The following is a 12,813-nucleotide window of genomic DNA, read 5'->3' as shown; positions in this document are numbered from 1 at the left end:
GCCGCCCGCGTAGCTCCGCCGCCTTTCTTCATGAGTAAATACGGCAGGAGGGCTCCACTTATCCAAAGATAATAATAATGATAATGATAATAATAATAATAAGAGTCCAGTAATAATAAAAAACCACTGCGGAGTTCTGGTGTAAGTTTTATTTACACAGGAAGTGTTACTAGTGGTCTTAAAGGAAGGCTTGATCCTTCTATTTACAGTTATATACAGATTTATACTTGAAAAGTAAGAAAACTGTACAAGATAACACAAAAATATAAGACAAATTGGATCCAATTAAAGTAGTGAATACATAAGTTAAGAAAAAATCTGACATTTAAATTGCAAAGTGTAATGTTATGAGTAGTATATATGTAGTTTTTAAACCAGATAGCAACGTTAGTTACACCACACTAAATCTTTACCCCAATTAAGTAGACTCTGCTCCTGAACACCAGACAACCAAAAGCCTCCTGCTCTTAAAAACACATAATAATGGTAATTTCAACTTGATTTCCACATAGGGACCAGTTACAAAATCCACATGTAAGGAATTTATTTACATTAAATATTAGCAAAAATGGACCAAAAGAGTGCAAGTGCTCCTCACCTGCAGTGCTATCCATTTTAGACTTCCAACCCCTACAATCAAAAGTTGTTGTACAGTATCTTTGAGAAAAGGAAGTGTTGAAAACAGCCGCTGTGACACATACAATATGACATTTTTCACAGCTAAAAAGATGTTAAAGAACTAAGTATCACTAAACCATATGCTTTTGGGATTTCAGTATTGCACACTAACAAGAGAGTTTCAAAAACTATTGTCGACATTATTCTGAAGTGTTAAAAGTGGATGCTCCTTTGACAATACGAAGTCCACAAATAGCTTTGTCAGTTTCTAGTGTTTACTATTACATATATCTTAGTTGGAAATGGCTCAACAAAATAAAACTTCTGGTGGCAAAACCCTTTCACAGAATACCCACTCAATTTTTAAGAAGCTGCACAGCCAATACACCAAAACAAATGCTTAACACCACTCCTTTTGAAAGCTGTACACTCTGAAAATAGTAGCCCTGATCTTACCACTGTTTAAAATTCACAATTTTTGCTTTAACAGGTTTGGGCACAATACTTCCACAGTTCCTGAGTTAATAATGTTTGCCCAGACTGAAGTATGAAGCTGCAACTTAAAAAAAACAAACAAAAAAACAAGTAAATAAGACAATACCCCTTCTCAAATTTTAACCATCTTGCACATAAATATACCAAACAACCTTATTTGGTCCTCAATACTTTTAACTGGTTAATTTTGGAGGTATTATTTGTACCAAAGCATTTGGTTTGGATAGCAGTTTTGGGGCCTTAAGATTTAGCATTTCCCTCATCTCCCCCCTGACCAAAGTGCCTTTGTGGTATTTGTAAAAAAAGTTATGCCTCAAAATTTTTTGTTTTAAGTACCAACAGAAGTTATTACAAATGTTTATTGCATTGAGCTGATTCTTTTAAAATATTAAATATGAACTCCCCCACTTCTCAGTTTCATGTGTTTTAGTATTCTGCGTGAAAACAAATCTTCCCATGAAATAAGCTAATACTGGCAAAAGGGTGAAGATTTCATCAGTTCATTACTCCACTGAGAGCTGTATCATTTTTCCTCTCACTTTTCACACTTTTCTACAGTGGTTTTCCACACAGAAATGATGTGAAAACTCCTCTGTCATCAAGTGGTTTTCCACATTTTCGGTTGACCTCAACATTACAATGATTAGCTTTTCAGTGCTGGGCTATGGTTCTTGTCCCCTTCTTTGTTGTCCTTCATCAGTGAGGCAAACACCTGGAAATGCAAGTTATTTAATGAATATAAAAAAGCTAGTCTTACAAAAAAAGATTAATTTTAACCACAATATTGGCATGGAAACTCATTTCTACAATGAGACACTAGGAAATGAATTACCTCTAATCCTTAACAAATTCAAAAGTTTTCCTCTGTCTTAGGAAATGGACCATAATAAAAATGATCAGGAAAAACCGATCTCATGGATATGGGAAGATACAGTGAGGTACAGCATTCCCAAATCCTCCTTTACTTCCTAGCTATTCCTCACAACTGTTTGCATCTGGAGTTGAGCCAAGAACACAAGCCAATTCTTCTGCCAAACCTGACTACTTGGCTCTTCTACTTTAGTGTGGGTTTTGTCAGCAGCAGTTCCAGTCATTTGTAATACAGGTATTTTCCACCAAAACTAGGAAGAATTCCAGTACAGTGGATGGAAGTGGGAAGATTATTTTAAAGGTCCTAACAAAGCTGTATTGAAATAAATAAATAAATCTCTTCCAATGGGTCTTATTACAATTCACTTTAGACTACATTTGGGTCAGTTTCAGATAGAATGTGGTTTAATCATTCATCTGGCTTACTGTCTTGTATTAAAAGCTAGAGATTCTTCAGCAAATATTTTAATGCTCTCAAACATATAGTGCTCAGTTTGTTTTCCAAGAGGGGAAGAAAAACTAATTCTCAATGACAAAAATCTGAGATTCTCCTTAAATACAAACCAATATGCATCTCCCATCAGAGGTAAGTCTAAAACTAAGTTCCACATGAACAGCATTACCCACTGCTCTGAAGTCAGACATTCAGAGTCACTCAGAAGTGCCCCATGTACTCATGGGCTGACATGAGCCCCTGAGTTTTGATATGTATATCCAAGAAACTCACCTGTGCCCATTTTTTGTTACTATTCTGCATCTGAATAGCTGCAATACAACTAAAAAGCTTTTCTGATGTAATATCTTCTGGAAGTTTCGTTAGAAACTGTGCTATATGAATAAAGTCCATCTGTAGGAGAATATCTTCATATAACCGAAGGATTCCTAACCCTGTCCTAAACAAAAATTCTTCCCCATCTCTACAGAAAACATCCCAGACACGACAGGCCAGATCAAGTGGTAATGACTTGCTGTAGAGTGTAAAAATCCTACAATTGAGAAAAAAGGCACAGTTATAAATTTAACCTGTTTCAGAAACATGAAAATACATCCTCCTTTAAATCTGTTATATTAATAAAGAACAACCACCTGACAAGTTACTTCACGTGTTCTTATTTGTCCACGTTTCAAAGATACACAAGTCTCCAGTTTTTCAAGTCAGAATTCTTATTCTGAAACCCACCTCTTCTCAAGCTACAGGGCATTCTCCATTACAAAGCCACATCCTTTAGAAAGCTCTAGCTTACAACATCTAGCTACAAACATCTTTACATTCAAATGGTGTCACATAAATACTTAAGACAAAGATTTTAAGTGCAGAACTTGACCCTTCCCATTATTTAAGTCATACAGACTAACAGCTCTCTTCATCATTTTTTAAACTAAAGCTAGAAATCACCTCAGTAGAAGACTACATCTCACTGATAGGAATTCAGCAACTATATTTGGGATACATTTTGAATTTATATTCATGTTAAAACTCACTAAAATGTAAAGACAGTCACTATTTTTTTTTAGTATCAAAGTCCGATTAAAAAAAAACACAATTGATAAGTTTATTTTAAGAATGCATTCATTATACTAGGGCAGAGCATCCAGTCTGCTGTATGCACCATATTGTAAAATCCCACTTTTAAATTTGTAGTGGTTCCTGTGATCCAAAGCACACATTCTGTTTTGCCTTTATTTCTAGTGGGAAGTGGTTCAAGAACTGCAGAACACCACCACCAGCTACCACCACCTCTTCTACTCTCCCTTCCTAAGAGGAAGCTCTCACTACCTCAAGGCCATTTTCAGAACATGGGCAGGAATAAGAATCTATTTCTCACAGATAATCAGAGGCAGTGCTGCTCTGCAAAATCCTAGATTACTCTATTTCCAGACCATATGTACACCTCTTATCTACCTGAACTGTGCTGCAGCACACTCCTGGCTCACTGCAGTTATTGTATAACCCGCTCCTGCTGAGACTTACTGCTTACTGACAAGCTGCATCTTATAGCAGAAGTTCTTCATTCCCAAGTACTTGGATGACATGCCATTTCTGTATTTAATTCTAACCAATTCAATTAACACTATTAGAAATTTCTAACACATATAATAATCCTATGTGAACCGGATACTTATGCACACATACTTAGGAAGAGAAACTCAGTATCTGGCAGCACTACAAACACTTGAACGATGCCTGCGTTATTGGCTTCCCTTACAGGCACATACCATTGTTCAGTACTCTCTGCTTTAGGGCATTCATTACTTAAGAGTGTTCACTGTATTTCCAAGTTTATCCTTTCCTGTACCAGGTCCTATATTTCATTCATCCTCTGCTTTGAAGTCTATATCCCTATACTCTTACTTTCTTCAGCAGATTATGCTCATTTCATCAAGTCACTTACAATCAGTCATAAACAGCTATGACATCGTAGCCTCCTCTCCTCTACTTATGTTATGCATAGCTGACTTACCTGCAACAATAAAAGCCCACAAGATTCTTGTGTGTCACATTTTCTGTCTGAACAGATGTCACTCCTAATCCCAGAGTCTATAAAGTTTGAATCCTGCCAGAAGAACTGCAGCTGCACAACAGTTCATCTGGATTTCAGGAGACCTAGAAAGCTGAGGTACACAAACATCTAACAAATGCTTTTCTTACACTGTATTGCTGAAAAGAGCTATAGCAAAATTGAAAGTGTTCCAACAGTTGTAAGATTCAATTTGCTACATTCTCTGAACTCACCAGTCTATCAAATATATGTCTGGAGTAAGACTGTATGATTTGAAATGAAGAAACAATTTGGGAAGATTTTCTTCAAAGAATACTTCAAAGGCTGCAAAGTATTTCAGCATCTGTAGAGATAGTAAAGCACCACATAAGCAGTCATCACAAGAAAGCCAAGTCATAAAATAACACAAATCCCACCAAGACTTGAGGATCTCAACACATCACAACATGACTACTTAGGATAAGTACAACAATTAAGCAGTTCTAGAGGAAAAGTCAAAATAGGATAATGTGCTCTACGGATTAGTATCTGGTATTCTCGGTTTTGTAATGCAGGTTACAGTTCTCCGTTATTCAACAGGACAATGGGAAGTCAATAAATCAAATATGCTTCAAATCAAAAGAATGCTGAGGTTCAAAACCAGAAAACTATGTGCATACCATGCTGTGGTCCACACGGAAAAAGGCCAGCTGGCATGGCTTGTTTAGAAGGTTAGCAAAGGCAATGAAAGCATCTGCCTCCTCCAGATTGAGAATGAGCACAGCAGCAATGAAGGACATCCCTTGTACCTTCAAGTGGGAAAAGCATCAGGCAAATATAAGTGAGTAAGCTCAGTTCATCTTTGGAAGTGCAAGTATTTTACATTCTGCAATATATCAAACACCATAACGTAACACTTCCATATGAGCAGAAACAACACGGATAAACCTTTATACATGCAATCAGTTAGATTTCAACAAGAAAATTGAATGTGTTTCTTCAGATGCAGGCTTCAGGTGCTTGATGGAAATTCTGGGTGGTCTCATGATTACAAGTCCTCAGGGACTTGGAATGCAAGAAAATTAAAACCGCACAGGTTGGACAGAGACAACTTGGCTTTAAATTCATTCTTATGCTATGGGAAAAGCAGACAAGGAAAAACCTCGCATATGGGACAGTTTAGATCCAGGCAGATATGTTGGAATTGAGACAAAGTTCTGTTCCAGAACAGTCAATACTGTTTGGCCACTGGGAAGATATGTATTTGTTCACAAACATAAAACTACTTTTAAGAGGTTAGCTACAAGTTTTTACATTTTTTCTGATTACTTTCTCTCAAAAAACACTTCAGTCTGCAGTAAGTGAAGATTATTCTTGTAGTTAAGTGATGATCTGAATATTCATTATACTAAAAATAATTCTACGAATTTCAGCTGCAATTATGATCGTTCTGCTGTTTCTAGGCATTTATGCTGCCTGCTCCTTATTTTGAAAAAGGCACTTAGTATTTTAAACAACTAGGGAAGAAAGCATTAATATACATCAAAAACAGCTAGCAGCTTTCTATTTTTTGTGATATGGATGGATGCAGAAATAAGATTACATTAAATTTACTATCATATTAACATTGAAAAAGAAGTATGATCAGAAACATCCAGGCTAGCTGTAATTGTTGTATTATCTTTTCCTAGGAGAAAGAGAAGATCTATCCATGAAAAATTACTTAATTTTCTTTTAAAACTCCACCCTGGGAACAAGCAGTCTCAGAATCTGCAGAGTTCATAATCTCATTTAAAGACTGATCTCCAAAAATGATGTCACAGATGACAAACTCAGAGCTAAAAACATTTAAACATGAAAAGCCAACTAGATATTGATGTCCTAAGCATGTCTGACATGGAAGAAAACACACCCTGTGCTAAATAATGTGTTGTTGCATGGATCAGACTCTCTCAAGTTCTTGAGCTAAAAAGCAATTACAACTTGTGAAAAGCATTCCTAGGAACCCTCTGAAGCAAGAAAAAAAGCATCTGTGTTATTTTAGCTGCTTCTGTAAACCGACACCACTTTTTTAAGCACACAGTAAGTTTTAGTTGCAAAGAATCCTATCCTCAGTAAACTCAGATGGAGCAATTTACTTTTGATAGCAAAACCAACAAGGAGTTTCTGGATTTTAAGATGTGACTTAGAATCATAGCGCATCACTATGGAAATGGCAGCAGTTGGAATAACACTAGGATAGAACAGGCTGAGCATTTACTGGGAGCCTGCTGGCAGGTTTTTTTTCCTGTAGATACTCTTGGTTCATCAGAGCTAGAATGCCTAGCGAACAAAATCAGTTTTAAAAATTTCCTGTGCAAGCCAAATAATATACTTATCCATAACATCCAATACATTTTCAGCTGTTTAAATAACTCTAAGAATTATCATCATTATAACTACTATGAAATGAGTAAGTGCCAAGGTTTAAATTTTTTTGAAGAGCTAGTAGCACGGAGTTTAGAGAATCTACTTATCTAATATATAAACATATGACATTTTAAGCATACGTAATATGCTATAAATATTTTACAATAAATACTTACATATCCCACATCCGGTCTGTAACATGTATATGCTCCTAGAACACTATGCAGGAGATCATGATAGGGACCACCCTAATACAAGGTGAAGGAAGAGGAGAAAAAACTTTTCAAAAAACACATAAACAAATAGGTAGGTAATGAGCCAGTATATTAGGATAAAAGTGAGCCATGGAATTATTGCTTTGTTCACATGTAGAACACCACCAGTTTTTACTCTAAGCATTACCTTATATGCTTTCGAGAGGTTAAGGGAAAAGCAACAGACCAACAATTCAGTATAAAATAATTTACTGGAAATCAGTACATAACAAAGTGAGGATACCTGATACACGTACAGTTGGCTTTTCCTTTTGAGACACTGGATGTTTTAATTCTTAGTAATGCAAGTTACCATAATACACATGTATATAAAATAACTTTCATTATTGTATGTATCTGTATAAAAATCAAAGCCTGAAAATGTATACTAACATGCATCAGGATTTCTTTAGATGTGAGAATATTCACATATTGGTATGTAAGTAATTTTGTAAGCAGTAATAGGAACTGCATGCAATTTTTACAGGAGAAAAAGCCTTATAATCCTTCATTTACAAGCATTTACAAAACCACTTGAATGTAGTGAGCATCCTACTTTAATCTCATCACATTTGCTGTTGTATGTGGAAAAAACAAGTAATTTCACTTTTGTTGTTTTACACAAACAGCTTCTGAAAAATTTTCCATGCTTAGGTGGCCAGGTTACTCTTCTTTTTTTTTTAATTTAACTATGCAGAAGTTCAAAGTTGTTATAACTAAAGTTACAGAATTCTCACCTTCTGGAAAATATACAGGGATGGAAATGTGCGTGATATATCCAACTTAATTAGTTCCAGGCTGGCCTCACGATCAGCAACAGATGCACTTGCATCTGCAAGCAAAACCAACAGTCATTAAAATTGACAGGCAATTCTACAGACTTCAGAATAAAGCTGCCATAGTATATGAAGATTTTCAGAGTCTGAGGAAAAAAGGTTATTTAGCTTTGTTCTTGGAACTACTTCTACAGTGCTAAGTTAACTCTCTTCTCAAGAGCTACATTAAATAGCCTCCATTGATACCTGGTATTATCAGGTCCAAGAAGTGAGGGAAACAATCAGCAATTCTTATCTCTATCTGTTCATTCTTTTTCAAGTCATACAGCTTGAAACCATTCAGACTTAAAGCCAACAGGTTCTCTTCTACTCCTAAAACACTACACAGGCCCAGACCACCACTGTATTTCATTAGAATTTGACTCTGCTCAGCCTATTCCTCAAAACATTTTCTCCCCTATCTTCTACCATGGCCTCAGTTCCCGAGTCTGGGCAAGAACATGGAGTGAGAACACTGTTGTTGATCTAAACATGATGCAGCAAGACCTCAATTCTCAGATTTTTCATTCCTAACTCATTTCAACCAACAGCATTGAAATATACTCTGTACACTAGTAATAAAAAAGACTAATTGCATCATTATCTCAAGAAGCCAGCACTACTTCACCTACGAAGTCGAGCTTTTTTTTTAAAAAAGTACTTGTTGCAAAATAATGGTATTTTCTCCCCCAAAAGAAAGACCATCTCAAAAAATATATATATTTCATAGGAGGTAGCACTAACAGTATCGCATAAGACAGCATTAAAAAAAGCTGTTAACTGCACAAGAAGTTACTACATGTGACAAGGATCTATCCATCATTAAAAATCCATTGGCGATGCTATTTTTAATAGAAAAAGCCCTACAGGAGATAGTAATACTCCACTGATAAAACTCCATTGTATATACAAGTGTGCTAAAAGGCTCATTTAATAGGTTTGGGAGGAAAGGCCATCTGGGCAGCCTATGTGGGAACCAAAGAGTATAACAACTTACACATTCATCACCTTTCAGTTCCACAGTGAAAGTGGAGAATTATTTTTTTTCTTTCCCAAAATTGTGGAAGGGAAACCAACATTAATAATCTAAGCAGAGGTAAGCAACAGCACATGCTGTAGTTCAGTTTTGTATTTCATCTTAAGTTTTCATAGGTATAGCCTTAGAACTTCAGGACTCCAGAGAAACATTCATTTGAAAGTGAACTAGCATGTACAATACTTTAATGCACCTTTATTGATGCTGAAAATACTGTTAAGGTCCTCACTGACTTGTTATAAAACAACTAACATTTAAGTAATGAATAACCCAGAGGACTTTTAACAAGTATTCCTAGTGCTGCAATTGCAGCTAGACTGATGAGATTTAATGTGTTCATAAAAATAAATAGGGAGCTGTCTAGCATTCAGGAGATCTCACCTTCTACGTCATTCTCAGAACTTGTCTCACTGAAGCTTTTCCATCGTTCCTTAGCTCTAGATAAGAAAATTTCATAGAGTTCTGCAAGAAAAGAAAACAGAAATAAAAGAAAAGCACCCCTGAAAGACAAAAGCATGCTAGGTATTTTTGGCTTTGTTTTTCTTGCTTTGTTTCATCTTACCATGAAGGGGAGGGAGGGTTTTTGCTTTTACTTGGTTACTACTAACTACTGGAATACAGTTTTATAGTATGCACTGTATTATGCCTTCTGTGGTGAACATTCCAATTACAGGAAGAAAGTCATGTCTTAAAATCATCCAGATTTTTACCTCATGTATGTGTTAGTACAATTCCAGTTCAAACTGGGATTTCATTGGTTATGGAATAAAACAATTTCCCCTTCCACTCCCCCAAGAAAGTACAACTACAAATTCTCAATTTTAAACATCACCATTAAATTGGGGTGGGGGATCTGCACCTTAACCCTTACAAGACTTAAATGTTTTTATAAGCAGATTTTAAACCTTACTTTTATAAGTTACCAGGCTATGACTGTCCAATTATAAATATACAGAAACACCTGCTTCTAAGCAAATACATCCCAAGTTTCAACCAACAGATTTTTTCACTAATATGTATAATCTGTTAAGGCATACCAGGAGTGATATTTAACTCGTTTCCCACAGCTAGACTCCAAACCTTCCCACGTACACTTGGTGGTAATCCCTGCCACCACAGCTCTCGAACTCTTCGGGTAGCACGCCTAGAATAGGGATGCAGGAGGGGAGGGAAAAGCAAGCATATATTACACACCTTGTTTTATGAAATTACTGGGCAACTTACAAGCAAAACAACATACTATTTCCCAAATTAAAATTCAGGGATCTCTGCTTATGTTAAATCCCCATTAGAAAAACAAAACTTGAAGCTCCCAAAAAGCACATTTCATGTTGCCCTGTAATGACCTCTTACTAAAAAGAACTTCTTGACAAAACAAATGAAAAGGAAAAGTACAGTTCCTCAGGTTCCAGAGGAGAAACAAGCTACACTTGCCTCATTTACACAACAAAACTTCACTTACATGCCTTCCCAGTTAGGTAGTATTTCATTGACCCAAATCACCATAGCGCTAGCAATATTCTCTTCTTGCTTAAAACGCTCTCTCATTATTTTTTTCCTTTTATGTGCTTCTTTAATTTCTGTTAAGCAAAACACATCAAAAATTGTTGGTATACATAAATTGTTAGATAAATCATTCAAATTATCCAATTATTTTGATTGTGTCTGAAAGATCAAGGGTAAACTACAGTTGCACATGAACTATCCAGCACTGTTTCTGATAACTGTAGGTAAACAAAATAATTCTATAGAAAAGCTAGGCATTATAAAAACAAGTGAGATAAAAAAATGTAATATGTATCACATGTTCCACTCTGAAAAATTACAATTACAAAAAGCAATACAGCTACAACAGATGTGGAACTAAGATATTTCTATATCAGATATGCCCAGTTTGTGTTTTGCTTCACCTACCAAATACGAAGGTAATGTCCAATGGGTAGACCTATTCAGTAAGGATGAGCAGACTTACACCACTCTTCAGAACAATTAAACAGGAATAAGGCAAGAGTATTTTGTCAGAAATAGATTGTCTGTAGGTGCCTCTTTATTAAAATAGCTAAAAAGGACAGAGCTTTGCCATCACTGAAAAATCATTCTGAAGTTGCAAGACGTTTTCTATTTCTGCGTGCATTAGATACATCAAAAAAGTAAACTCGTCATCCCTAATAAAGGGATGATACAGGGCTGAACAGCTTCTTTAAGGTGTATGGGTTTTTTTTAAGCTTTGTGTGTAGCAATAGTTAATGAATACTAGGGCACACATACTAAAATATTACACATGGTTGGCCTTTCAAAAGTGCAGTTGGAGTATATAGCCAACAGATCACACCTTACAAGATTTCACTCTTCTCTCCTAGCGTGCATATGTTGTCATATGCCTTGGATTTCTCATTACATCTTTCAGAGTAAGCTGCTACAGATCTATATAGCGGCTCAATGAGTTCAGAAGCTTATATCCGACTAACAACAGACCAAGTAAAACATGCAGCATGAACTCTTAAAATAGCTTATTGCCTGAATACTAGTCATGAGAACACAGAAGTCCTTTCAACAAACTACTCATTGATTGACATAGCACCAAATGCTACAGACACATTTAATTTAAAAAGTAGATCTAGTAGGAGTAGAAAGGTTCACATAAGTACAGCTGATTGGTAAAACAAGGTTTTCATCTGTATTCACACTGTAATTGATATCAAATTCCTGGAAAAAAATAATCTTTAAGCAGTCAGCTTTAGTATATTTTGGTTCTCAGTGAAAACTGTAGCAACATTGCTTGAAAAAGGAGCCTGAGTATAATGAGCATAGAGAAAGTTTCTAGCTGATCACATTACACAAGTAGTTTAAAAAAAATCAAGTTTCTACTTAAAAAATAAGGAAAGTTAAATTGCGTTCTGAACCCAGTTACATTCACTGTGCTAGAACAGGAAACAAACTGAGAATTGAGTTTGATTTTAAATTGTGTACAGGGGTACCAGAAAATACCCTAAATATTAAATTAGGTTGTTCTCTACCTGCTAGCATGCAAGCCAGAACTTATTTTTGCTGTACAGTTAAATACAGTTATAGCAGTTACTTGCAGTTAACATACCTCGTTTCTTTGCCTCCGCCACCATTTCATCATATTCTTGTCGGTGACGTAAAGCCTCCTCCACTGATTTGGCAGGAAGATTTCTGAAAACAAGTTGTTCCTGAATTCAATACACACAAGTGACATTCTGAACCATTTCAAAACAAGTTTTAGTTTGGCTTCTCTGTAAGGTGAGCTCTGGGGTTGTCACACGATCAGTGTTTCAGTAACTGCAGTGGAAGACTGCTATTTATGCACAACTACCAGATGTTTACTGCTTCTGTTCATTTCCTATAGCATACCCCAGGGCATGACCAGAACACAAGAAACTAGCACGCTATCTTAAGTCACTGTGACATAGCCAAGATCTCCAATTTTCCATCTTTTTCCTTTCAACTTACATTAAACTACTGCCAGAAAAGTTTTTCTTACTCATCTGTCACCAGTCTCTGAAGCTATTTTATTTGTTGAACATCCGAAATGAAGTCCAAATGAAATTTGCATGAAGTGATAAAAGGGAAATACTGATATTCCTTACGAAATTATTCTGATACATTTTTGTACATGCATATTCTAGTCATTAAATATACCTACATGTCAATTCTTCATTTGTTCACACAAGAACTGTGATTATGTATTTTCAATAATATGTAAAGCTTTTTATTCATTACAGTTAGGCCCATAAAATTCACAACAGAAGACAGATTTACCAAAGGAAGAAAAGATAGATCCCATTCATGTCAGACCTAAAGTTAAGGATGCT

The 12,813-nt window shown here is 35.8% G+C and overlaps 1 protein-coding gene across 3 annotated transcripts in view; it reads right to left on the bottom strand.

Annotated features, from left to right (window-relative positions):
- Positions 1-134: 134 nt before the first annotated feature.
- Positions 135-12,813, bottom strand: part of TBC1D12 (TBC1 domain family member 12) — a 41,754-nt gene continuing 29,075 nt past the window's right edge. For 2 of the 3 annotated variants that reach the window (XM_080598218.1, XM_080598219.1), the window contains 10 exons: positions 12,072-12,154; positions 10,440-10,557; positions 10,015-10,121; positions 9,359-9,439; positions 7,864-7,958; positions 7,049-7,120; positions 5,144-5,272; positions 4,718-4,827; positions 2,711-2,969; positions 135-1,825 (listed from right to left, as the gene is read on the bottom strand). In XM_080598218.1, coding sequence (XP_080454344.1) covers positions 1,757-1,825; positions 2,711-2,969; positions 4,718-4,827; positions 5,144-5,272; positions 7,049-7,120; positions 7,864-7,958; positions 9,359-9,439; positions 10,015-10,121; positions 10,440-10,557; positions 12,072-12,154 — 1,123 coding nt within the window. In that variant the 3' untranslated portion in view covers positions 135-1,756. Of the gene's footprint in view, positions 1,826-2,710; positions 2,970-3,525; positions 4,597-4,717; positions 4,828-5,143; positions 5,273-7,048; positions 7,121-7,863; positions 7,959-9,358; positions 9,440-10,014; positions 10,122-10,439; positions 10,558-12,071; positions 12,155-12,813 lie in introns of those variants that run through there. The other variant, XM_080598220.1, reaches the window with a different exon arrangement.

This window comes from Anser brachyrhynchus, assembly GCF_964034855.1.
Source record: "Anser brachyrhynchus genome assembly, chromosome: 6".
NCBI lineage: Eukaryota > Metazoa > Chordata > Aves > Anseriformes > Anatidae > Anser > Anser brachyrhynchus.
This window is presented reverse-complemented; position numbering and strand designations above follow the sequence as displayed.